Consider the following 27882-nt stretch of genomic DNA (forward strand, 5'->3'; position numbering starts at 1 on the left):
ATCTGGTCAGAATATGTATTTAATAAGCAAACAAACGATGCTGAAAGCAGTGATGATAAAAATGTCTATATTATAGAAAAGGTCTTTGAGATAGAATATTTAAAACATAAAACAATCTTCAAATCAGAAATCTTCATGAAACATCATGTCTAGGTTCTTAATTCAAACAGTTCGTAATCTTCTTTCCGTCTTTCACGCGCCCTCTTAGGCTTCGACCTTATTTGGGCATCCGCTACTGGGTTTTGAACGGCCTTGTTATCCTTTAAAGCTCTCTTTTCATCAGAAGAATGTCCACCACTTGTTGTCTGTTTATTCATCGCTCCAATCTCGCCCAGTTGCGTACTCTCCGTATCACTACATTCACTAACGTCTTCATAAACCACCTCTCCATCATCGCTCTTGTTAGCATAATCATTTTCAGAGTCATGATCAGAATCCTTGCAGTATTCATACAAAGCTGTTTCAGGTTCTTTAGATAGGAATGGTAGCCCAGTTGTTTGTTTGTTTTGGCCAGCTGGTTTAGAATCGTCATCCTCAGGCCCACACTCCTCATACAAATCATCGGTTTTGTTTTCAGGGTTGTATTTTTCTTCATCAGAACCTTCACAAAATAAATCATTTTTCTTTTCATTTCCTTCAACTCTTTCTAACTTAGTCGTTCCAGCTTCTGAACCTTGTTTACGGTCTTGGTTATATTTTGATTTTCGACTTTCTCCCAACACCTGACTTTTCACACTGGCATCCCTTGGTTTAGAAGTGAAAGCACTCACACCATTGCCAGCCCCTAATTCACTGTTGATTTTCACTCTATTATAATTTGGATGTGCAATGCGCTTCTCAACTTTCTGTTTTGTTTCGAGTGTGTTATACATTTCATCGTCCTCGTTGTTTTCGTCATTTTCATCTATACTCAAATGTTTTGTCATATCGAAACTTGAATATTCTGCTGCGGTGTGCTTACATTTTGCCCGTGTTGGCTGATTATTTAACATGTCATATTCATCGGTAATCGCGTCATCAGCAATACTTGCTTTGCGGATGATATCATTTACATCCTGAAAAGTGTTGTATTCGTTGAGTTTATCACTTGTAATCGAAGTTTGATTTCCATGAACATCATAATCATCTTCTCCCTCTCCATTGACGATCTTTGCTGCCTCAGTTTGTTCACGCATTAAATCTACTAAATATTCAGCACTGTCATACTCTATGTCATCAGAGATGTGTTTTGGCTCAATAGAATCAGGAGGTTCTTCGTATGTTTGTGTAAGTGGTTTTTCGGTTTGCATATCTGTAGACACACTATCGCTCTCCTTAGAAAGTGTACCAGTAATTGCTGCAGCCTTGTGTTCATCCTCTTCGGACAGATTCGGATTGGGCTCGCTATAATCGCTGACCTCCAAACCACTGGTTTCACAAACGGTGTCTTGAAGTGCATCTATTGTATCCTTGCCTGTAAAAGGAGTTTAGAAATTATAAACAGCACACACTCTGAAAAAACATAAGTGTATCATTTAATTATGAATATTTTAACTACTAAGAAGATTACCTAAGAAAGAATCGTATGTAAAATTTATCGAATAGTCTTTTCTAGATCATAATATAACATATTTTAAAACATAAAGTAAAACTGGAAACGTTAGATTAGCTGTATTTGAATATATGCCTTAAAGTCTAAATCATCATCATCATCATCATCACCATCGTCGTCGTCGTCGTCGTCGTCGTTGTCGTCGTCGTCATTGTCGTCGTCGTCATCATCAATTTATTAATAAACGTATTTGTATCATTTCATTATTATTATTATTATTATTATTATTATTATTATTATTATTATTATTGTTGTTGTTGTTGTTGTTGTTGTTGTTGTTGTTGTTGTTGATGATGTTGTTGTTGTTATTATTACTTGTAGCCTTGCTCCCACTGTATGCCTGGTTTGCATAAGCAACGGAAAATTGCTCTTCTGTTTTATCTTTGTTTGACCTGGAGAGAAATAATCAAATGATAATAATAATCAACTTAAAATCATTGCTCCTCATACAAAGAACGACATGATTGAATGGGGTATTTGGCATACATACAAGAATTTAAACTACACATTCTGGGGTTCTTAAGAAGATTCTGTTATAAACTACACATGCACTGAAGGGAAGAGGGTCCCTCGGAAGGTTCTGTTAGAAACAACACATGCACTGAAGGTACGAGGGTCCCTCAGAAGGTTCTGTTTAAAACAACATATGCACTATAGGTACGAGGGTCCCTCAGAAGGTTCTGTTATACACAAGACATGGACTGAAGGTACGAGGGTCCATCAGAAGGTTCTGTAATGAACTAAACATGCACTGAAGGTACGAGGGTCCCTCAGAAGGTTCTGTTATACACAACACATGCACTGAAGGTACGGGGGTCCATCAGAAGGTTCTGTTATACACCACACATGGACTGAAGGTACGAGGGTCCCTCAGAAGGTTCTGTTATACACAACACATGCACTGAAGGTACGAGGGTCCCTCAGAAGGTTCTGTTATAAACTACACATACACTGAAGGTACGAGGGTCCCTCGGAAGGTTCTGTTAGAAACTACACATGCACTGAAGGTACGAGGGTCCCTCAGAAGGTTCTGTTTAAAACAACATATGCACTATAGGTACGAGGGTCCCTCAGAAGGTTCTGTTATACACAACACATGGACTATAGGTGCGAGGGTCCATCAGAAGGTTCTGTAATGAACTAAACATGCACTGAAGGTACGAGGGTCCCTCAGAAGGTTCTGTTATACACAACACATGCACTGAAGGTACGAGGGTCCCTCAGAAGGTTCTGTTAGAAACTACACATGCACTGAAGGTACGAGGGTCTCTCAGAAGGTTCTGTTATACACAACACATGCACTGAAGGTACGAGGGTCCCTCAGAAGGTTCTGTTAGAAACTACACATGCACTGAAGGTACGAGGGTCTCTCAGAAGGTTCTGTTAGAAACAACACATGCACTGAAGGTACGAGGGTCTCTCAGAAGGTTCTGTTATACACAACACATGCACTGAAGGTACGAGGGTCCCTCAGAAGGTTCTGTTAGAAACTACACATGCACTGAAGGTACGAGGGTCCCTCAGAAGGTTCTGTTAGAAACTACACATGCACTGAAGGTAGAGGGTCTCTCAGAAGTTTCTGTTAGAAACTACACATGCACTGAAGGTACGAGGCTCCATCAGAAGGTTCTGTTAGAAACTACACATGCACTGAAGGTACGAGGGTCCATCAGAAGGTTCTGTTAGAAACTACACATGCACTGAAGGTACGAGGGTCTCTCAGAAGTTTCTGTTTAAAACAACACATGCACTATAGGTACGAGGGTCCCTCAGAAGGTTCTGCTATATACAACACATGGACTGAAGGTACGAGGGTCCATCAGAAGGTTCTGTAATGAACTAAACATGCACTGAAGGTACGAGGGTACCTCAGAAGGTTCTGTTATAAACTACACGTGAACTGAAGGTACGAGGGTCCCTCAGAAGGTTATGTTATAAACTACACATTCACTGAAGGTACGAGGGTACCTCAGAAGGTTCTGTTATAAACTACACATGCACTAAAGGTACGAGGGTACCTCAGAAGGTTTTGTTATAGACTACTCATGCACTTAAGGTACGCGGGTCATCAGTAGGTTCTGTTATAAACTTTACATCCGCTAAAGGTACGATAAATCCATAGAAGATTCTGTTTTAAACTACATATATATCTCCTACCATCATATTCACAGCAACAACATACAGTTATAAGTGTTTTTTTCGTTCATTATGGTCGCCATATTATATACTTAATTGATCTCCTTTAAATATCTTTACTTACTTATTTTTCCATCATCGTCATGAATAAAGCTGCATTAATATCAGACAATATCAACTTGTTTTGATTCAACAAGCAATGGAATTTGATTTCTTAGTTTAATGACTAAGCAACAGTTCTTACTTCATTACACAGGCCAATCATGGGTAAAGTTAAACATGTTACTGTATATCATTTATAACATAACATTTGAAGTACGATTGTATAGATCTTACATAATTTACGACAAGATAACTTATTGTAGATTTACTAGAAATGGTTAATAAATAATTAAATCTACAATACTTAAACATGATATGCTTAAAACTGCATCCTTTGATATAATTAAGGTTTTAGTCAAGAATTGTCTGGTTTAAAATATAGATAACGTTTTAAGCCCTTAAAAATATACCTTTTCAGACGACAGTAGCAGACGACAGCAATCGTCATGGCAACCAGAAAAACAACGACCCCGGCGCCCATCACGAAGTATGTCCAGTTGACTACCACAAAATCCCACCAGCCATGCTTCATCGCGTCAGAATGGGGGGTATCTGTTGAAACTAAATTAATATCCACCCTTTTATGACTGACTCACACATCCGAATGTAGATAATTATGAGATGCATTTACAAAGAGTATCAATTTCCATTTTTGGTGTCATAAATGGATGTGTCATTGGGTATCAATTCCTACAACTCATCTTAGAATAGTAAGTAAATGATATCTACAAAAAATACTTGAAACAAAATAGCTCATTAATTGTTGCTGTATTTTTAGTTGCTACTTTTTTTTACCTTTTTCGAAACCTGCATTTTTTTTGCGAGCATTCGCTCATGCGGCTAAAAGCTGCACTCTCACAGATATACCATTTTTACAACTTTTTTATTTTTTGTCTTGGAAAGAGCATTTTTTTTGTAAATATCGGCAAACCAATGATATAAGATTGCTGACAAAAAAATCAGATCGTAGAAATTCATATTTCCGTTCGAAAATTAATGTGTTATGGCTTAAACCGTTACTAACGGTTTAAGAAAAATGCATAAAACGTCAATTTTTGGACATAAATATAAAAATAGGCGCTCTAATTTTTTGTCAGCAGTCTTATATAACCGGTTTCCATGGATATTCGCAAAAATTGGCTCGTTCCAAGACAAAAGATAAAAAAAGTTGTCAAAATGTTCAATCTGTGAGAGTGCAGCTTTAAAGTAAAAGAAATACATGTATTCCGCTTGATAAGCTAGGGAAACCCCCCGGGTCTTTTACGTTGATTAATGAATACATCGACGACACTGGAATTCCTTTATAGCCACAGAATGTATCAAGGCAGAAATATAGCCTTGTAATACGTAGGCCACACGGAATAATTATCTGACAAGAGACACAGTGATTTTTGTGGAACTATTTTTACAGCCTGCGCCTTCAGGGTTATACAAACTGGGAAAAAGCCGACTTCGGGAAATGTACAAAATCAGGCCAAAATAGCTAAATTAATGGCAAAAATACTTGTTTTCACTTTTGTATGCATACATTATGCTGTGAAAAGGTTAGTCTTGTCAAGATTTTTCAAGAAATTCATTGCTTTTTCATTTACGTAGTCGGCATCTGACAAATTGGGATTTTTTTTTATTGATTTTTTTGTTTATCTAATTATTTTTTTATTTTTTTATTTTTTTTTTTTTTTTTTTGGGGGGGGGGACGTTTTATCGCAAGGGGAAACAGCCTTTTAAAGACATTAAATGCACAAAATTGGAAAGTATGCGTTAGTTTATGACTCAAAGCCACGACCAATTGCTTGGGAAATGACTCCTTACCCTCAACCAAGATTTGACAATTGGCCCCACTGTAGCCTTCGCGGCATTGACAGCGGCCGGTCAGATTATCACACCGGTCGCCAATTGACCTCTCCCAATTGCACGTGCACGTTTTATTGCAGTCGGGGCCATATTCGTGTTGTCCACAAGCTGAAATACGGATGGAAATGTTACAGCAATGAACAGACAGACGGTGCAATTGACAGACGGACGGGATAACACAGACAGTATTAACTGGCCCTCGCCCTATATATACCCAGACATGTTTTAGAATGCATATAAACCAGACATCTTAAAGGAATAAATTAATTTAGTGTGAATACTATATTTATAGGAAGAAATTCTGATAGAGACAAATAAATCTCGCCCCTCGCCCTCGTCCCTTAAAATTGCGAAAGAAAAACACACACACACATTCTAAAGATTTCAAAGTCACTTCCGCTCATCTTTTTTTATACATAATTTTGTTCATGTATTAATGTAAATATTTGTGACGGACGACAACGCGATGTCTCTATTAGGATTCCGGTACATATACTACATCGTAATATTCTATGACAAATCCTGTTTCACCTACGCCACCATTATAAAAGAACAAAATGAAGACGGGTTCAAAACAACCTTCTCTCAGTTTAAGTCAGACGGCTCATAAGCCATTTTGATAATCAATGATGAAAATGCAAATATTTAATTGAAAACCAGACTGCACAGTGCTTCCAATGTGGCCTACCGATGGAACAGTTATGTCCCTTGCTTCCCAGGCAGATGCACGTGCCGGATACATGGTGACAGTAGTTTGTCCCCGTGCAGATGCTCGAACAGTTGCTCTCGCAGGCGTCACCATAGAATCCAGGTATACAGACTGAGAAATATTTGGGAAACAGGATAAAAATAATTTGTAAACGTTTCACAAAAATACAAGCATGTTGTTGCTTTTTGGTATCTACGTCTAAAAAGGGTCGTGTCACTCGTGTGAAATGCTGGTCTTATTGAACGTCAGTATCTAAACAGTTTGCATTGTTTTACCTTCATGGAATTTATAACTATTACATGTAATAATAATATAAACAACAAAAGCGAACACTTAATCAAGGAATTTTAAACCTAAACAGGGGACATATATACCTTCGTCACATGCGTCTCCCATATAGCCAGCTGTGCACGTGCAGTGTCCGGTTGTTTTATTACAGGATTCAGTAGTATTTTCCAGGCACTTGCAGTTTTTCGCACAACTGACGCCAAAGGTGAAATTTGTACACTCTGAAACGGGATTTAGAAATTGAAACAATAAGGAACCAACGGCCATAACCTACAAATTAGCGTACGGGTGTCTCTAGCTATATGCATGTAATTTAAGCCAGAGGAAACGGAAAACATATGTAATGGTTACGGCAGCCACAACCCGAGTTTAGATTATACACGAGCACTTTAGCGCAAGCGTATATATTTAAAATCAAGAGAGCGGCGTGCGACGTAACTGTACGCTGTAGCGTACCATGTTGACCACGTTTGATAAGTAGCGTGCGGTATAAGTGAATCGTGTTAATCCGCACGTTAGTTAAATAACGGTTATATTACGGCCATTCCGATATTGATTCACATCGTGACAAAAACAAATAAACACTTTAAAATTATGGTACAAAGATATGGTCAACATAATCGAAGATCCAACTGGCACTTGTTAGAAAAAGTAGAAATATATTATCACAGTTTCTATAAATACCATCTGTGCAATTGGGACCGGTGAGTCCCGCCATGCATGTACAATTTCCGGTCACGTGGTCACACGTCTGGTTCCCGTTACACGTGCAATTGTGTTGACAATCCTTGCCGTAGGTGCCAGCGTCACATTCTGAAAATGGAAAATCGATGTGGTAGTCCTTGCCGCAAATGGCAGCTGGGCCTTCTGATAATGACATGGAAAACAAATTGCATAAGTATAGGAAAAGGGATATAAGCGATTAAAAATATTGATGGCAGAAATTATTACATGCAATTATCACAGATAGGCATCAATGAGGAGAATACTTATTAATTAACTTTGTTTGATTACCGGAAATACTAGTATGTGCAACACAAAAATATTCACACTATTCAGTACCTTTTCTGCTCATTTAACCAGCTGCACTACTTGTCAGAATTTGATGAAGTGTGGATTTGTTGACAGAGATTTTAAATGACTATCCGACTGCTACAATTTCATCTTTTAAAATACACAACCTCAACAGTAAAAAATACTCATAACTGACATTTGACTAGCCTGACTATCTCTCCGGAAGGGACACAAGACGTCGGTACTATGGAAAACAGAGAGTGAACACCGAATGTTTGCATGTATCATAACTGTATTTATAAATGCTCGACGCTCACCTCCAGCACCGACGGTACTACCGATAAATTGGGGTGCACGCCTTCCTATGACGGAGGTATCAGGAAGTTATCGTTCATATGTGGGGATGGGGTCGAGAGTATGACATTAAACTTACATCTTTCTTCCAAATACATCCTTCATTATGAAGTAAGTTTAATAGTCTAGGCCAGTAATGTCGTTGTAAGACCTAACCTTCCTCACAGGAGGATCCCGTCCACCCAGGGGAAGAAGAACAGTTACACGTGCCCGTCTCACGGTCGCACGTGGAGTTATTCTGGCACGTGCAGTTGTGTGTACAGTTCGAACCATAACTTCCAGGAGGACACTCTGCAAATATTGAGCAGCCAGAAAATAAGGAGGTAACGTTTTTGATACAAAAAAACAACAGATTGTGGTATGAGTTGTATACTTATTATTATTCGACCGTACAAATAACAAGTAAAATAAGAGCATGATACCATGCAAATAGATTTTATGATAAGCGTCATCTAGCAGTTTGGTTTTAAACTTTAATAATGAAAAGGCAATACCATTTTCTATAATCTAAATAAAGTAAAGAAATATGATCATCTAGATCTTAACCATTAACATAACAATCATCTCGGTAAAACATTTCTGTACGATATGTTTCTTGCTTGATAGGTAGGTTTTGGCATTGGAACATGAAGTGTAACATGTTGTATAACCATGAAACCCTTCTCACATTTATAACATGCACTGGATGTGCACGATGGATCGGGAGAAATTTGCCAAAAAAAGTGGGCTCTTACCTACACTACAATTTAGGCCCATATATCCGGGCTTACAGAGACAATAGCCCGTGAATTGTTCACAGTTCTCGAACGCATGGGTCGTCGGGCAGCTACAGTTGGACGTGCAGTTTGCGCCGTATTTCCCTACAGTGCCACACCCTAAAATTGGCATGCATATCAAGTATAAATGGCACGTATAATAAAAATATCTGGTGTAATATTGAATTAAGATAAATGAAAATGATGTATAAAAAATATTCGCAGACCATCCAGTGGTAAACGTGTTTTAGGGCAAATCTTATAACCAAAATAATACAAAAAGTTTTTTTCTGACCTTCGACACAAATTTCGATTTATTCAAGTATTACAAATCACATGACTTGTTTCATTTGAGTCAAATAAATGTGCCTACTATGAATGAACGAAACAAAGCAAACACAGGACAAAATAATACAAACAATATTAAAAAAAGATAAAAAAGAGATTAAATTAAAACGTAAAAATCGGACTGTTTTAGGAACTTTATGGCTGCTTAAAGGCTTGTTGTCGATCTTAACCAATGGAATAAATACATATCGCCATTACAGCTAATCTGTCTTGATAATGTCCCTCGAAATGTTTATATAAAATACTGGTATTACCCCAGATGTGATAAAGTTTTCGGTATACACTGTAAGGGAGAGTAAAAAAAAATCACTTGGCCATATAAAGTGCACATTTAGTGATGCAATTCACCCATCAAACCGCTGGTTGTTTTACATATACATACATTTTCTTTCTTACCATTCAAAACAAATTTAGAAACGGCGATGTATTAATTGCGAAAACATTATTTCAACGGATATTTACAACTGGTTCTTTACGAAAAAATATATAAAAAACTAAATATATACCATTTAGAGTAAAGTACTTTTTCAAGACAAAATTATGTTTTTTGAAGAAAATCATAAATAAACAAATTATGCAAACGACCACCCATTTGCCCGACACCAGTTTTACGCTTTTAAAATTAAAAATAATCATCAATTATTATTTTTATCTGTGCTAAAGGACCCTTAAAATCAAATATGCGTACTAAAGGCACGCTATTGTATCTGATAAATTAATTATTTTACATCTGAATGAACAATGAATGCAAGTTCAATATATGTGTGGATATGCACTTCCTTTGCATTCCTGTTCGACACTGACAAATCGTCAATAGTTGACCTTGGAGAATTGGGAATGCTTTTCTACCAGCTGGATATTTTTACTTATTTTAGCTTGTTTTAGGTAAATATTTTGGATGGTATATTCCGATTCCAAATCTGTTCTTGAATGTTCGAAGAAAGAACTTTTTTAGAACAAAGACCTGTTATGGTAGTAAGTCTTGAAACAAATGTTACCTTTTGTGCACCATTCTGTATCATTTCTGACAAAGCCAGGACAACACTTTGTCACGCTGGAGGTGTTGAACTTGATAAAATACTGCGTCACAGTGTAAGACGCGCTTCTGTAATACAAAAGAAGAATTTCTTCGTTCTTTTGATACATGTATACGCGTGCATTTATAACATTTCCCGATAACGATCCCCGCATACCACCGTGCACTGTTATTGTGGAAAATCGTATTTTGAGTAGAAAAATTGAACAAAGTAACCAAACAAAATACTCTATACATTTTAAACAATATAGGAGTGCAAGCAACCAAAGAAACATTCGGAGCACCTGTGCCATTTTTAATGAAAACAACCTCGGATGTTTGCCGGGACATCAGTTAAAGTAGTTCGTAAAATTTTGAATTATATCATTAATTAAATGTAGTGTTTTTATCTTGTATTTGTTGATCTAAGTTTAAATTGATTGGCAGTGAAGTGTATTATTGCAAACATAACTAAGATTCCCAAGAGTTAAGTCATTAAGTTTAACTTCTAAATTAAATTACTCATTGATCTACTTGCAACGGACTTAAACATACCGAATTCTCAGAATATAAAACGTCTATATACATCCGAGGTTGTTTTCGAGAAAAATGGCTGAGGAGTTCCGAATATTAGCAATGTAGCCATGATACTAGAATATGAATATGGCCTATCGGAGTATGCGAAAGTGTGCAAGTCAAATTGTCACAAATCAACGCTTCTTGACGTTTGATTGGTTGAACACGTTTCATATCAATACAGGATCACCGTGTTATATCGCCACCAGCCCGACGGAAACAGAAGGCATTAAAACTGCCCATGCTATTTATGTGGATTAATCTCTGTATTAAGGAAAAAAGTTCCAAAGACTTCAATATTTTTAAGATCATTTATACCATAGGGTGACCTTCTGTTCCTATTTAGCTATGGTATATAATAGTTGATTTTCGCATTATAACTACCAGTGTTTCTTAACGAAAACAACATCATCGCTGACATGAAACGTGAAGTGATCAAGTATCATCCTATGTTTCATAGACAAAAACAAGAGTTAATATTAGTAACTGTGGAACTAATCATCTGTATTCAATATCCCATTTGGACTTTGGTGTTTACCCTGTGCCATTTAAACTTTCGACAACTGAGCTTGTTTCTGTACTTTTACACATAAGTATTCATGGTCGTTCTTGCGCCGGAAGTCTACGGAAAATAGTTAAGAAACTAGAAGATCAATGTGAAAATCAACTACTCCTTCATCGAATGAAACAAACCATACTCAGCTAAAATGCTTATTTAAATGCCTTCTTTCGATGGACTGATGATGATCTAGGGGACTCGGTAATGTTCAACCTACTTTGATCTTTCTCTACAACTGCGAAATATCCAGGAGAAGAACCTTTTTACTTGGTTACAATCTGGTGTGTATCTCTCTACGCGGTAGGCGACAACTGTCTTGGACTCTTTAACTTCTTCTCTGAAATGATTCAGCGGAAACTGTTTTGTTTATGATCAAGTATGCATCATTTCAGTATGTTCTTGAAACTGAATTCATTTAGGATTAAAGCAAATCTGCTATTGAATTTTAAGATAAAAGAGTTTAAGCGGATTACTTAGATTGTTTTTACACTTTGAAAAATGCTAAAACCATAGGCTCTATGTACCCTGACACATAAATCAGCATAAACATTGACAAAGCATGCAATCAAATTCCCTAAAACTGCAACATGTGTAAAATGATGAAACTCAATCAAAACCGCTGGTCACTATAAGAAACAGCGCAGCTGCCAGTGTTGGGTTCAAAATGAGATCAATCATAGAGATCAATGCACATGGCATCTCTGAGCTAGATATTGTAGTTATATTTTGCGATATGTTTATATTTTTGAGCTTGAATATTTGTTTAAAACCTCCATTACACGAAGTTACATCAAGGTTTAATACATATATAACAGTTTCATGAGATTTGGGAGATCGGACTTAATCAAAATGAATATGATTATCTTGTAAATGTGAATGCATTGTAGTTTAGATATATGTGTCAGGGTATATAAAATATTATTTTAGGTTTTATAAAGAGTAAGATTTACTAAATTAAATCGCTAACATATCCTCAAACCACTGTTCACGTTTGCATCGACATTACATAATACTATGCATTAAACTCTTATTACAATGTATTATTATTATTATTATTATTATTATTATTATTATTATTATTATTATTATTTTTATTATTATAGAAGAATTATATTATATTTATTATGCAGAAATGCATGTGAATTTCTCAAAGATGTCATGATTTTTTTTAATTGGAAGAAGAAAACTATCATATATATATATACATGTGTGTAAATTTGACGCATAGCTCGTAGTTCATACGTCAACAAAATGTATTAATTGAACGACCTGAATCGTAGATCGTCGATCGACAATGTAATGGACATCAAAATTGGTTGACCTGGGTCATAGATCGTAGCTCCACCAAATTAAACAACATGCAAATAGTTTCGACCTAGATCGTAGATCTACATTCTGTTTAACATAACAATTGGTTAATCTGGGTCATAGACAGTAGCTCGGAAAAATAAAACAACATGTTAATGTTGTCGACCTGGATCGTAGATCGACAATATGATAAACATTAAAAAGGGTTGACTTCGGTCATAGATCGTAACTCGACAATATAAAGAACGTGCAAATTTTGTCGACATTGATCGTAGATCGACAATGTAATGAACATAAAATCGGTTTTCATGGGTCATAGATCGTAGTTCGACAAAAACAACAACAACATCATGCAAATATTTTCAATCTGGATCGTAGATCGACAATCTGTTAAACATTATCAAAGTGCTTGAAGCGTTGAAAAGCTTTCGGCCTGCTACGTTTTGTAAGTATAGTCATGTAATTGTATAACAAATTAACATAAACATTTTAAGTGACACTCTTATTCAAAATCAATACATACACATGTATAACAAACATCAATTTTGACTGATAAACCTTTTAACTACTTACTAAATAATGAATTTATGGAAAATATTAATTACTGATAACAATATTGTAACCGTGTATTAAATAGCAGAAAGCGCAAACATATTAAATGATTGGTGAATGCGAAAAGATTTGCTGTGGTCTATTATAGTCTTATAAGGTAGAAATACCGTCTTTCATGCTCATTTCTATCAAATTAAACTCGGTATCCTTCACTAGAACCATTGTTTTCGACATAAATTCATACTTTTTGGAATATTAAAACAATATTATTAATTGTGGTAAATCTTATCTGGGAGTAAAAGTGCATCTTTAAAAATAGTATAATTATGCATGCTCATGAATTCCTTCGCAAATATATTTTGTATGCACTAATAATACTCATTTAATATGCGGAGTACCGAAATAATTAATAATGTATACAGTAATACTCAATTGGATAAGAAACCTTATCTGTAAACTTTGGTTTCATAAACGATGCACTGCCTGGGATAAAGGATTTAGGCATGTTTTTAGTGAAATCTACTATACACTTCAAACATGACTGAGTCGTTGTTAATTTACTACCAGCGTATGACCGCCAAACCAAATACACCCAACAAAATGCATTGGACATGTTAATTAAGTTTATGTTTAAGTTTGTTTTTTTTACAATGACAGGATGCTCGCGCAAAATTCATTTGGATCGAATCATCCACACACTATGTATTCCCTGTATGTATTGATGTATATCTTGATATTGCCGTCAACCTGTCATTCATGGACAAAATGAACAGATGTATATTTCTCCCACCTCAGATAAGTAGATCCATTAATTTAACCATGCTAAAAATATTTATCTTGCCCACGGGCGAAGATAAAATGCCCGTATGGAACTTCTTTTAATGGTCACCACATTGTAATTACCTCCCTTGTTTAAGACTGTCGTCTGTAGCGCATCATGGAAATCTTGTCTGGTGGCAATATTTAGAACCCGAGTTAAATATTTCTCGCTTCAAATGTCACCAGAAAACAGTTTTCACGCACCTTTCAGGAAATAATGCTTCACTCTTCTTAGAACTATTTAAGGACCGATCAGACCATTTACATACTCTGAATCACTGCGCGAATATCCATGACAACCACGAATTATTGCAGATCCGTACGCAAAATTGTCACTAAGCACAAAAGAGTTCCGGCAAAAAAATACATTTTTACTTAATTTTGTTTAACTGAGGTGGGATAAAAAGCATCTACCATAGCCGCTCGTGTAAGATAGGTTCATCCCGACCCTCGCGCAGGGTGTTTTGCGGAAACTCGGTAAACCTCGTTTCCGCAAAACACCCTACGCTCGGGTCGGAATGAACCTATCTTACACTCTCGGCCATGGAAGATACTTATATAGTGGTATGTAAATATGCATATGCAACATGCTCAAAACTCTTCGCTGAAATTACTGATACAAACTGAGAAATCTTCACACACTTTCCATTCCATTCGGCATTACATGACTATACTCACAAATTGTAGCAGTTCGAAAACCAATCAACGCTTTAAGCGCTTTGATTTTAATTTTTTAAGTTTATAATATGCATGAAGTAATGGTTAAAGGTTGTATGTATGTACTCATACAGGAAAATGGTTTGATGGGACACATTCGCATAACCATTTATTATGTGTAAGTACATACTATGAATCTAAATACAAAATGTCAAGTAAGAGCCGATTTAGGCTATTTCAGAAATATAAAAGATACTAATGATTGAATAGCAGTCACCAAAATACTGAATATATGATAAGATGATATATTATGATTTCGTTTAAAACATTTTGATTTGATAGCTTACGCCAAATGAACATTCAATGGCATCTTCAATACGATCAATGTTTTTTTGTTTTTTTAACGAGTTCTATGGGTTAATTTTCGAGGAATAAACCTGGCCGAATCCGATGACTCAGACTCAATTTACAACCGGAAGGATATAATTACCTGACCGCGGCCTAAATGAAAACACAAATATATACATGTATTTATTTTGTTTCAGTACGCATTCATTTTGAAATTATTTGCGTATTCTGTTATTTTATATTGCTTTTTGTAACTCGTCAATATTAAAACACTTGCGTTTTCTATGATTTTAATGCGTGATTACACAAAACGCAGCTTATTCGCACTATATTAACTGCATAAAATATTATGAATATTCATTACAACGCTATGTAGCAAGGTGCATATTTCAGTATTTTATTAGTTTGTGTGTTTGGTATGGTTCTATATCGTATATCGTTTTGTATTGTTTGTGTATCGTCGTGTTTAGTGTAATGCTACGTGGTTATTGTCCTCTGTGCGTTACTGTCCGTCTATGTCCGTCAATGTCCGTCTATGTCCGAGTGCGTCAGAGCGTGAATACTGGTTATGCGAGTTTGTCTAAATTTATAGAGTGATTGATTGGTTCATAATGCCTTTTCCCCTTTTTCCCGCTTCATTGCACACGCCCTTATTTATATATACACATATATCATTCCGTTCTGAATCATCATCGACGCAAGTCAAGATTTCAATTGTAACAGTTGTTACTATATTCTTACTTATTTAATATTTGCTCTTATCTTTGAACTCAAATATTCATTCATATTTAATTATTATTTAGACGTGCCTGGTTTCGTTCGACTACGTATAAATAAATAATATTCGAACTCCGAAGTTGAGTGGTTTTGTCTTGGGACACCCACACTACAAATGGCTCCCCGATCGAGGTTGGCGTTGTCCAGAGCCAGGCCGTCGTGTCCTCCAGACCAGACGTTGAGGGGATTTTGTCTGCGTTTTGACGCCCAGAAGAGGTCGAGAAGCCCAGCATATCCGCCGGCACCTCCGTATTGGTATACCTCCCCGTCCCTTTCCCCACCCATCCTCCCTGATCGTGCAATATACCCCCCAGTCCTTTCCCCCACCCATCCTCCCTGATCGTGTAGTATATTTCGCGAGAGACTCTAATCCTGTTTTATTTACATTTTATCTGTCAAATTTGACAGTTATCAGCTGATCGCGTGTCACGTGACAGAAGAGGAGCACCGCGTATGGATTTCTGTGTGTTTTGTCTGTGATATATGTGTTATTTGTAATTGTGGATTGTATTTTTGTGTGTGTGTGATTTTTTTCGTTGAACCGTGAGTACCCTTATTTTATACATAACTTTGTAAGTTTTTGATATTTCGGCTGTAACTATTTTTTTCCTTTTTAGTAAACCGGCTAGTTGACATTTATAAAGTGAAAATAGCTTGACCTAGATTTTTTTGAATTACTTTTTGGATTTATTGCTTTATTCACGGTAAGAGTACATATATTTTTGGTTTATTTCATTTCATTTGGTATTGATTTTGTCTGTCTTGCTTGAAATTGTAACTGTCATTTTGTACTTTGTCAGTCATTTTCATTTGTGACATAATTTCACGACCCGGTATTTGTTTTGACAGTTAATTTTGACAGCTAAATTCATATGTTTAATTAATTGTACACACGGCTCCTTTTGAATTGCTTATCTATTGACTGTGCTTTAAATGTTTTCTTTTGTGTAAACTTGCTTGCTTTACTTGTGTCATAGATTAGTATTCCTGTGCTTTATTTGCTTCATTATTTTCATTTTGCTGGGTTATTGTGATCTTGCCTGGCTTTTGCATATATTTTGGTTGCATACATTGCTTTGCTTAATTTTACACGCTTACAATTAATTTATACATGCTTTACACTTAGTTTAGCACATTAGTTTAGATCATATTTATCATTAGAAAACTTAAGTGTATTTATTATTGTGTTTTCCAATCCTTCACACACATATTACACATATAAATTTAAACTACACATATACACATTACCCCTGCTTTAACCCATCCCAAATTTCCCCTTGCGTGACCGGTTAAGTGTGCTTGGCAAGTTACTGTATTCATTTGCATAGTTGTTTGTTTATTTGTTTCTTGTGTGTTTCTGTGTTCTTTGTTTCTGTGTTCTTTGTACATTATATGTTTCATAATTTGACCTGTCAGATTAGGTTATAAATATTTGCCCTTTTTCATATAATATTCCTACTTTATTTCCAGTTTTCCCTGTGATTATTTATATTTCAGAGTGTGATCTCAGTTTTGATTAATTTGAGATTCTGAAATCATTTTATTAAGTTTTGCTTCACACACAATTTAGTACTTTAATTATTTATTGTTCATAGTTACTGTGTGAATATAGCTAAACCAGGTGTATTTATGGTAGTTGTGTCATAGCTTAAATAGAAATAGTTATATAATTAAACTTGGTAGCCTACTAGAATATTTAGGGAACACCTTTTGACCCTATTTGACCCTGAACTTGTTTAAACTTAGACTGGTCCCCGGCCATTAAACTTATCACTTGTATCATTTATACTTTTTAATGGATCTGTCCTTTACTTTGTCTTTGGCCATTACATTTAATTTCATAAATTTAATTAAAATTAATTTATTTGTCATTTGAATTAAAGTTTAACATTCACATACATCAATAGGATAAGTTCAATTTATTTATTTCAATTAATCAACTTTGAAATTTATTTTCATCATAATTAATTAGACTTAATTTACACACATTCAAATTTAATTACACATATAGTTTTACACATCCGTTGATATATTTTTTTAATTCAAGATATACATAATTTGCATTTGTCAATAATTCACAAGTGAGCATAGCACATTGTGATCACTAATACACTCATAGTCACACACAGTGTAGTGGATCATAGCCGCTTTCTGTTTTATTAATTTATTTTTGTTTTATTTGCCCTTTCTTTTCTACTGTATTTTCTGTACATCATTTCTTCATTCTGGGTTTGTTATACCTTCTGTTGTTGTTGCTTTCTGTCACCATGAGTGACGAAGAAGCCCCCATGTCCGAGGAGAAGCTTGGTGCAGTTGGTGGTGATATGTCATACCCATCTGAAGCTGAAATGTTACAGTTGCTGTCCAGCAAGTATAATATTACACCTAAGCTTGCCCCACCCATTTTTGATGTTAAGCCCAAACCTCTTTCAGGTTCTAATGTCAAGCCAAAGCCCCAACCATTGATGTCCCTTTTGACCCAGCCTTCCACGCCCCCATCTCATTTTGCTTTTACACCTTCTTCTTCTATGGCGACTAAGGCACCGAAGATCCCACCATTCTCTGGTGATGATCCTACGCCTAAGTCAGAGATCAATTTTTATGCGTGGCGCCATGAGGTGCGTTGTCTGAGGTAAGACGCTTCTTTGTCTTCTTCCTTAGTGCTGCAAGCTATCAGGTCTTCATTACGGGGTACAGCTCGTCGTTTACTAGTTTCACTTGGTGAAAATATTACAGTAGACACGGTACTCCGGAAGCTTGAAGTGAATTATGGCGAACCTTCTCAAAAGTCTTTATCTATGAAGGAGTTTTTCAATTTGGCTCAAAGACCAGATGAGTCTGTCACATCTTTTGGTTGTCGGCTCGAGTCGGCTTTGACGCAAGCTTTTGACAGCGGCCGCATCCCATTGACAAATCGTAACGAACTGCTTTGCGAAAGACTATGGTCTGGTTTGCGCACAGAGATGTTGCGCACAAACACACGCCACAAGTTAGACGCAGCAGCAGATTATGACGCGTTTCTCCGGGATGTCAGGCAGGTTGATAAAGAGCTGTCCCTTTCTTTACCTAAGTCCAAATCCCCCCATGCTTCTAGCCAACAGCAATCTATGCCCCCCAGTTCTCAGCACCCCAACTTTGATAAGAAGCTTTCTGACTTAGAGCAACGGCTCAATTCCCGGATATCTTCTGTCCAGTCTGGTGTTGATAAAAAGTTTTCCACTATTTTACAGCGCCTAGACACTCTCACACTTTCGCCTGATGTTAGTGTACCCCCACCCCAATACATTCCTCCTTTGTTTTCCCCTTCCCAGGCGGCACCTCCCAGACCGCATGGTTACGGCCCTCCGACACCCAATGTATACTCTGGTGGTAACCGTGGTTCTCGCCAGGGTAGAGGTGGTGGTCGCCATTCTTCTTTTGGTCAGTCCCCTAGTCACCCAAACTTTTAGCCGCCCCTGCCAGTGGCCACCCAGGGGTTGGCGCCGTTTTCGGCCAGTCTGTTAGTGTTTCTGATATTGTTGGTGCGTCCAATACATCCAATGTTGTCGTTGATTCAGTTCCTGCTATAGGTCTGATAGACAGTGGTTCCATGGTCACTACTATTAGTGATACTTTCTTTAGGTCTTTGCCTAGTAAGCCTCCTTTGAAGGAATTGTCTGATTTGAATATCGACATAAATGTTACTGTTGCCAATGGTAACAAACTTGCCATTTTTGGGTATATTGAAATCACTCTGGCTGTTCCTGATTTGAACTTTGAACTTGATGTTCCAGTACTTGTAGTTCCCGACACTGGGTGTCATCCGGTGATTGTGGGCACCAATATCATTAGACGTTGTAAGTCAGCGTCTGCTGCAACCGCCCGTCCATTGCCTGATTCTTGGCAATCAGCTTTTGATGCCCTAGTCTGTAAACCTATTACAGTAAAGTCTACTAATGAGCATACTGTAGAACTTGGTCCTTATGAGTCTGTTACCCTTAACGGAATTGCCAGAGGTCTTAAACATGATGTTCAGAAGATTGTTACTGAGAACATTTCTCCTGATAGCCCATACCTTGTTAGACCCCATGTTTTGAAGGCCCCTCACCATGGTAATTATGTCAAGGTCCCTGTTAGGTTGTGCAACATGACTGCCAAACCCGTCCTCATCCGGCCAAAGTCAGACATATGTGTTGTAGACGAGGTCAAGGTCATTGATAATCTTGCTTCTTCACTTCCTCCTTCCTCTTCTTCTAGTCTTGACCCAGTTGACGATCTTGGTGTCAAAATCGACATCGATAACTTGTCACCAGATCAGATTCTGCGGGTTCGCCAAGTACTTGGTAATTGGCGTCATATCTTTTCTACCAGCCCTACTGATCTTGGCTGTTCCAATATCGTCAAACATAAGATAGTTCTTACCAATGACACGCCCTTTAAACAACCATACCGCAAGATTCCACCAGGAATGTATGAGGAGGTACGTCAACATCTTAAAGATATGGTTGACTGCGGTGCGATTCGCGAAAGTGATAGCCCGTACTCCTCTAATGTAGTTCTTGTGCGAAAGAAAGACGGCTCATTGCGTTTTTGTCTGGATTTCCGTATGTTGAATTCCAGGACACGTAAGGACGCCTATATGCTGCCAAGGTTCGATGATACCGTCGACACTTTGGTAGGTTCTAAGTTCTTCTCCAAACTAGACTTACGCTCAGGTTACTGGCAAGTCGAAATGGAAGAAGAAGACAAGCACAAGACCGCATTTTCTGTAGGCAATCTTGGCTTCTTTGAGTGCAACCGAATGCCTTTCGGTCTGACGAACAGTGGCGCTACATTTCAGCGTCTTATGGAGAAATGTATGGGCGATTTAAACCTCAGAGAATGTCTTGTTTTCATTGACGATATCCTTATCTTCTCTGACTCTTTCGAAGAACATTTGTCCCGTCTCCAATCTGTTTTTCAACGCCTCCATTCGCATGGTCTTAAACTAAAAGGCTCAAAATGCGAGTTCTTTAAGTCGTCAGTTACCTACCTTGGCCATGTTATCTCGGCCAATGGTATTTCCACTGACCCGGACAAGACATCTGCAATTTCTGATTGGCCCGTCCCTAAGAATGTCCAGGAGTTGCGTAGTTTTTTAGGGACTGCTGGTTTCTACCGTAGGTTTATACAGGGTTACTCTAAGATAGCCCATCCCCTTAACCAACTCCTCGAAGGGCACGGTTCCACCAAGTCTTCTAAGAAGTCTAGGAAATCTAAAAGAAATTCCCCAGCCCCGTGGTCCTGGTCCGACGCCCAGCAACATTCTTTTGATCTTTTAAAGACTAAACTTACTTCTTCTCCCGTCCTAGCTTTCGCTGACTTCAGTAAACCCTTCATCGTCCATACAGACGCGTGTGGGACCGGTTTAGGCGCAGTTCTTTTACAGGAGCAGGATGGCGAGGAGAAGGTGATCGCTTATGCGAGCCGAGGTCTTCGGGCAGGGGAGCGGAATTACCCTGCTCATAAGCTAGAATTCCTCGCACTCAAATGGGCTGTCACCGACAAGTTCCACGACTATTTGTTTGGTAACACCTTCACTGTTTTCACGGACAACAATCCATTGACTTATGTTTTGTCGTCTGCGAAGCTTGACGCGACAGGTCACCGCTGGGTGGCGGCCTTGTCTGCGTACAACTTCGATATTGTTTACAAGTCCGGCAAATCTAATAACGACTGTGATGGTTTGAGTCGTAAGCCACAGATGTTTTCTGAAGCTGTCAAAGCTATTTGTCTGGCAGCTACTACTTCTTTTGCTGCTGTTGAGAGTCTTTCTTGTGATAGTGATGCAGTCCTTGGAGATGATATTTTTTCAGATACTGTCCCAGTTAATCCTGTCGATTGGGTGCAGGAGCAGGCCAAGGATGCTGATGTTTGCAGGGTTGTTTCCATCCTGCGGTCCGGTTCTCGGCCGAGGGGGGAGGAGTTATCTCGAGAGGTCCGTTGTCTACTCCGTGACCTTTCATCTCTTTCTCTTGATAATGGTATACTTTACAGAACCGCTACCGTGGATGGTGAGCAGGTCCGTCAGTTAGTTGTTCCTGCTGCTTACAGATCTGTTGCTTTTCGTGGTATCCACCATGATGTCGGTCATCCTGGCGGCGACAAGACTCTATGGCTCGCCCGCCAACGCTTCTTTTGGCCTGGTATGGAATCCTTTGTTAAGGATCATGTTTCTTCCTGTCTATCTTGTGTCTGTAGGAAGACGCCTGTGGTACCGCGCGCAGAACTCGTACCCATCAACACCACACGACCGATGCAGCTTGTATCCTTGTCATAACGGAACATTTCACTCGTTATGCTAAGGCGATTCCGTGTCGCAACCAAAAGGCGACTACCACTGCCAAGGCCCTATATGAGCACTTTATTGTGCATTACAGTTTTCCCGAGCAATTGCATTCTGATCAAGGGCGTAATTTTGAGTCAAAGGTTATTAAGGAGTTATGTACTATTGCGAATGTCCGCAAAACGCGCACTACACCTTTTCACCCTATGGGTAATCCTTCTGCGGAACGTTTCAACCGCTCTCTTTTATGTATGCTTGGCACGCTTAACGATGATCTTAAGGCCAACTGGAAAGATTACCTTCCAGCCCTTGTTCAAGCTTACTACGCAACTAAAAGTTCTTCTACAGGTTTCTCCCCACATTTCCTGATGTTCGGCTGGCATCCCCGTTTATCTGTTGACGCTTTTATGGGCACCAGTCCGGGTAACCTTGCTGACTCTAATTATTCCAGCTACGCCGCAAGGTTACAGAAACGTATGCACTATGCCTACAAGGTTGCCAGAGAGGCCGCACAAAAGCGAGCCAGCCAAAACAAAGCCCACTATGACCGTCGTGTTCACGAGAATAAGCTTGTCGTTGGTGATATCGTTTTGGTCAGGAATGTCAACCTCCAGGGAAGGCAGAAGCTCGCCATCCGATGGGAACGTAGCCCCTACGTTATCGTAGACGTTCCGTACGATGGTCAGCCGGTGTACAAGGTTCGCCTGGAGTCCGGCAACGGACCTGTAAGAACATTACACCGGAACATGCTTCTCCCTTTTCAGTCTATTCCCACTGACGAGGAGTCACCTGCACCTCAGCCTGTCCAAAAAGCCAGACCGAGGACCAGAGCAGCCCCTACTGACGAGGAGTATGATGGCGACACTAGCTCGGAAGAGTCAAGTTCCTCCGCTGTCTATATCATCCCTCAGCGTCGAGGTCTCCGTCGTTTCAGTCCTTCTCAACCGGCCACACGTGTCAATTCTTTAGCCCCGTCCTCTCCTGTCCATACCCCTCATATTGTCGCTCCACCTACGCCCAGTCCTGTCCCGTCCTTACGTACTCCTGATCCAGTTATTTCTAGACTTAGTCCGAGTCCTGTTACTCCCATACCCGTGCCCAGGCCGCGACGTACCAAACGTCCACCTGATAGGTATGGCGAGTGGGCTTATCAGCAAACAGCTGAATTCTTTGTTTGAGACTAAGTAGATTGAGTAGGCTTATGTATGAGTTGTACTGCTCTCATTATAGCATTTCAGGTAGTTTTCACAACAGTATTAGTAGTTTTATTATTATAGCGTAGTGTACTATGGTTTTACCCATTATAATATTCATATTGCGTTACAGGCATTTTCATTGCGAAGTGACGGCTGCCCTTTGTGACATATATGTATTAACAGTTGTATCTGTTTGAGATATACTCTATTGTATTTGCCACATCCTTTGTCTCATGTTTTATAAACAATACTTAAGCCTTTGCTTTACATTATGAGATTTTATTTTTCTCGTAATAGTATTTGAATACAATATCGTTGACACTTAATATTGATATCTATCATATTTCATTTCTTTGAGATAAAGTTATTTACTCTCTTTACCCGGAAAGTATGTTTCCTGAATGTAGGGTACATTCCAACCAGGAGGGGGAGTATGTAGCAAGGTGCATATTTCAGTATTTTATTAGTTTGTGTGTTTGGTATGGTTCTATATCGTATATCGTTTTGTATTGTTTGTGTATCGTCGTGTTTAGTGTAATGCTACGTGGTTATTGTCCTCTGTGCGTTACTGTCCGTCTATGTCCGTCAATGTCCGTCTATGTCCGAGTGCGTCAGAGCGTGAATACTGGTTATGCGAGTTTGTCTAAATTTATAGAGTGATTGATTGGTTCATAATGCCTTTTCCCTTTTTTCCCGCTTCATTGCACACGCCCTTATTTATATATACACATATATCATTCCGTTCTGAATCAGCATCGACGCAAGTCAAGATTTCAATTGTAACAGTTGTTACTATATTCTTACTTATTTAATATTCGCTCTTATCTTTGAGCTCAAATATTCATTCATATTTAATTATTATTTAGACGTGCCTGGTTTCGTTCGACTACGTATAAATAAATAATATTCGAACTCCGAAGTTGAGTGGTTTTGTCTTGGGACACCCACACTACTTTTATATTGCTTTTTGTAACTCGTCAATATTAAAACACTTTCGTTTTCTATGATTTTAATGCGTAATTACACAAAACGCAGCTTATTCGCACTATATTTACTGCATAAAATATTATGAATATTCATTACAACGCTACTTTAAGCAAACTATTTAATATGCAAAACGTACCTATACGAGCAGATTAGTAACAAATGTTGATTAGGTCGTTGACCATCGTAGTTCTAACAGCGCCAGGGTTGATACGCCCCTGCGCGCAATAATTCGTCAACAATTAAAAATGTTATGTCGACCTGCCGATTGTAGATGCCGATATTCGGTTATAAAAGTATAAAGGCCTAGCGGCGTACAGCTTAAAAATTGACTGACATGGGTCATGAATCGTTGCTCGAAATAACAAAACAACATGCAAATTGGGTCAACCTGTATCCAGATCGACATTATTTGCATGGTTTTTTTTATCTAAAAAAATGTTCAGCTACGATCTATAGGTCAGGTAAACCAATTTTGATGTCCAATACATTGTCGATCTACGCTCCAGGACGACAATATTTGTTGTTTTGTATTGTTCTGTCGAGCTACGGATCTATGACCGAGGTCAACCAAATTTGATGTCCATTACATTGTCGATCGTCGATCTACGGTCCGGGTTGATTTTTGTTTATGTTCGATATAAGAGCTACGCGCAAAATTAACATACCTGAATATCGCAGCATAACATTGGTACATTACACGTGTATAGTGAGGATTGATATAGTCATAAAAAAAATGAGACATGATATTTAAACTAAAACTGAAACAAGAACTACATGACAATGACAGTACCGTTCGATCATAGTGTAATTGGAAGTGCCGTCTGCGCACACTTCCTGGTCTCCTGCTGCCCAGCAGCGGACGTCTGTCGCCACCACAGCCAACACCAGCAACAACCTCCAGAAAGAGACTAAATCCATATAGCAGCCTTTAAAATAACAATAAACACAAACAGGGCAAGTCACACATTTGTCTTCACTTCCTAAGCTGCTCCTCCTGTGTTAGTAAGTTCACTCTTAACCTCTTCCTTGATGCTAGTTGAAGTAATCAACTAAACACGTGACGATGTAACGTCATTTTACTTCCTGTATTTTAATGAATTGTATGTCGATTGCATTTATTATTCAATCTTCGTTATTCAAGCCTACCGTACAGTATTTTGTAAATACACCTACGCATAAAGGTATCAAATTTCAAGTAATAGTAAATGCATGGAATGGCCTAACAATTTGATTTCGGTGTGCATGGGCGGATATTTTAGAATTATAACACAAAACCACTGATGTTGTAGCTGAGTGTCTTTCAGCCAACACAATTGCATCGTCAGCATAATTTTATTAAAGAATATCAATTCTATAATATTCTTCAGCATCTTCGATGCTTAGACATTCAAAAGAAGCTTCTGACAAAGTTTCTCCGCAACCAAATTTGGTTGACAGAAAGTCTGAAAAATCATTCAAAAATATGGAACACAATACTACTATCATTATTGCTACTAAAGAAATTAGACAAGATGTTTTACTTGAAGACACGATTTTGCTTTTTACATATAGCATATAATAAGAGTACAAGTTCCATCAGAATTATGCATTAAAACTTTTGTCAGAGTTTAAAACTATCAACAGAGTCGAAGGCCTCTTTCTTATCTATACATGCACAATTCAAGTTTTTATCGACTCCAAAACTGAAATCAAACAAGCATTTAAAGAGAAAATACATGTTCAACTGTGTTATAAGATTTCCGATCTCCTGCTTGTTCTTCACAAAGCAAAAATTATGAGTTTCTAAGCAATTGTTCAGTCTATCATTCAATGCATTGGTAAACAATATACTAAGTTATAGGTAGATGTCATGAAGTGAATTCTTAATGATTAAGAGTGGGCGGAGTGAGCCTAGCGAACAAGTTCTTTTAAGCATTAAAAATTCACTTCATGTCAACTAACTGGCTTAAAGTACAACCTCATTGGCTGATAATTGTCGACGCAAAATCTGAAACAGGGAGTGTGTATCGGATAATTGGCAGTAGGCGGACCTTTGAACACGCGCGAAAGAAATTGTTAATGATTAAGTCTACTACTTAATGGTTGCCTATCTGCAATCTCATTGGCTGAAAATGTAGGTTGTATTCTAAAGCAGCTAACAATAGTAATGTCTCTGTAATGACTTAGATTGTACATAGACCAATCAAATATTGTGTTAATGAAAAATGTAGAAGAAATAAAAGAAAAGAACCGATTTGATTGGTTTATAGTTAAATCGGCGTGCCTACTAGAGGTACTAATAAGAAGTTTTGAAATGAAATTTTCTAGACACTGACTTCTAATTACCTTCCTTAAGCAATACATTTATATATATATAAAAAAACCCACATGGAATGTTATATTTTAGTGCAAACTTTTAAGAAATATTAATTCAAGAGCCCTGTTTATTCTTCCCTTAATTAGCCTTTGAAATTCCAGATTTTTTTTTTTAAATAAAATACAATATTTTTTCTCACCGCGCAACCTCGCTCTGAGATTGACCATCATAAATGTGACTTTGGAAAAACCAAACTGTTCAGGAACTAGAACTGTAATGGTTGCCTGTTCGTTCAACTATGAAAACTTCGGGCCAGAGATGGTCGACTAGCTTTAATTCGTTAACAGCATATGTGTTTGTTGTTGACACAATTACGGATTGTTTATATTTATAGATCCGTGATATTATCAATTTATTACAATAGTAGACGACATGAAGTAACAATTTAATGATTAAGAATGGGCGGATTGAGCCTACTGTCTTAGGATATTACCTCATTCGTTAACACATTGTCAACGCAAGATCTGACGCAGGGAGTGTATATCGGATGAGTTGCAGATACGGCCCGGACAAAGATCATTCTTTGACCTTTAACCTTGACCATGACCCTTGAGATGCAGACCTTTGTTTGTGCGCGACACGCCATCTCATCATGGTGAATCTTTATGGATAGGTTTTTGTATATAGTGCATGGTCAAGATAAAGCCCGGACATGGATCATTTAATACTTTGACCTTCAAACTTGACATTTGAAGTACAGACATTGGTCTTGTGCGCGACACGCTATCTCATCATGGTGAACCTTCGTGGCATTTTTTTTTAAAATCCGATAATGCATGGTCAAGATGCACCCAGGATAAAGTTCAGTCCGGACGGACGCACGTAAGGATGCACACACATACACGGACCCGCCATTGTGACAACTATGTTCCGCTCACCGCAAGCGGGCTCGACAAAAATCACGCTGTTGTCTAATGGTAAAAATTCGGCCATCTCTGGAAAGCTTCGAGATCTGCTGGATAATGGCCGAGGTGTTCCAATTGGCTATTGGCCAGCTGGTTTTAGATAGCTAGTTTGTAATCGATCTACCTTTTCACATAGAACGTTCGTTCAATTCTTAATTCATTACACGATTATTTTGCTCATACATGCTTGTATCTTCTCCTGTTGTAAAATTGTACAACTTTATGATGCTAACACAATCAATAACAACATTAAACGGAGCAGCGCAAAGCCAGAAACGTAGGCTTTTCCAATCTATATCTTTGGGCGTTACACGATTGTATTCAACACACACTATAATGAAATGCACTTAATAACAAGGTCCAAGGTGTAAG

At 38.0% G+C, this 27882-nt stretch overlaps 1 protein-coding gene across 2 annotated transcripts; it reads right to left on the minus strand.

Annotated features, from left to right (window-relative positions):
* Positions 1 to 25331, minus strand: LOC128232101 (protein draper-like). 2 transcript variants are annotated; one of them, XM_052945464.1, is made up of 12 exons: positions 25040 to 25331; positions 11561 to 11638; positions 10150 to 10256; positions 8783 to 8923; positions 8205 to 8339; positions 7365 to 7493; positions 6767 to 6901; positions 6372 to 6503; positions 5642 to 5791; positions 4240 to 4390; positions 1907 to 1983; positions 1 to 1453 (listed from the first exon to the last, which is right to left on the minus strand). In XM_052945464.1, the coding sequence occupies exons 1-12, from the start codon at positions 25165 to 25167 to the stop codon at positions 150 to 152; spliced, it is 2667 nt and encodes an 888-aa protein (XP_052801424.1). In that variant the 5' UTR covers positions 25168 to 25331; the 3' UTR covers positions 1 to 149. The 2 variants fall into 2 exon arrangements, with proteins under 2 accessions (XP_052801424.1, XP_052801423.1); XM_052945463.1 differs by having other exon boundaries at positions 11519 to 11638.
* Between the last annotated feature and the right edge of the window lie 2551 nt (positions 25332 to 27882).

Source organism: Mya arenaria, chromosome 4 (genome assembly GCF_026914265.1).
Source record: "Mya arenaria isolate MELC-2E11 chromosome 4, ASM2691426v1".
Taxonomy (NCBI): domain Eukaryota; kingdom Metazoa; phylum Mollusca; class Bivalvia; order Myida; family Myidae; genus Mya; species Mya arenaria.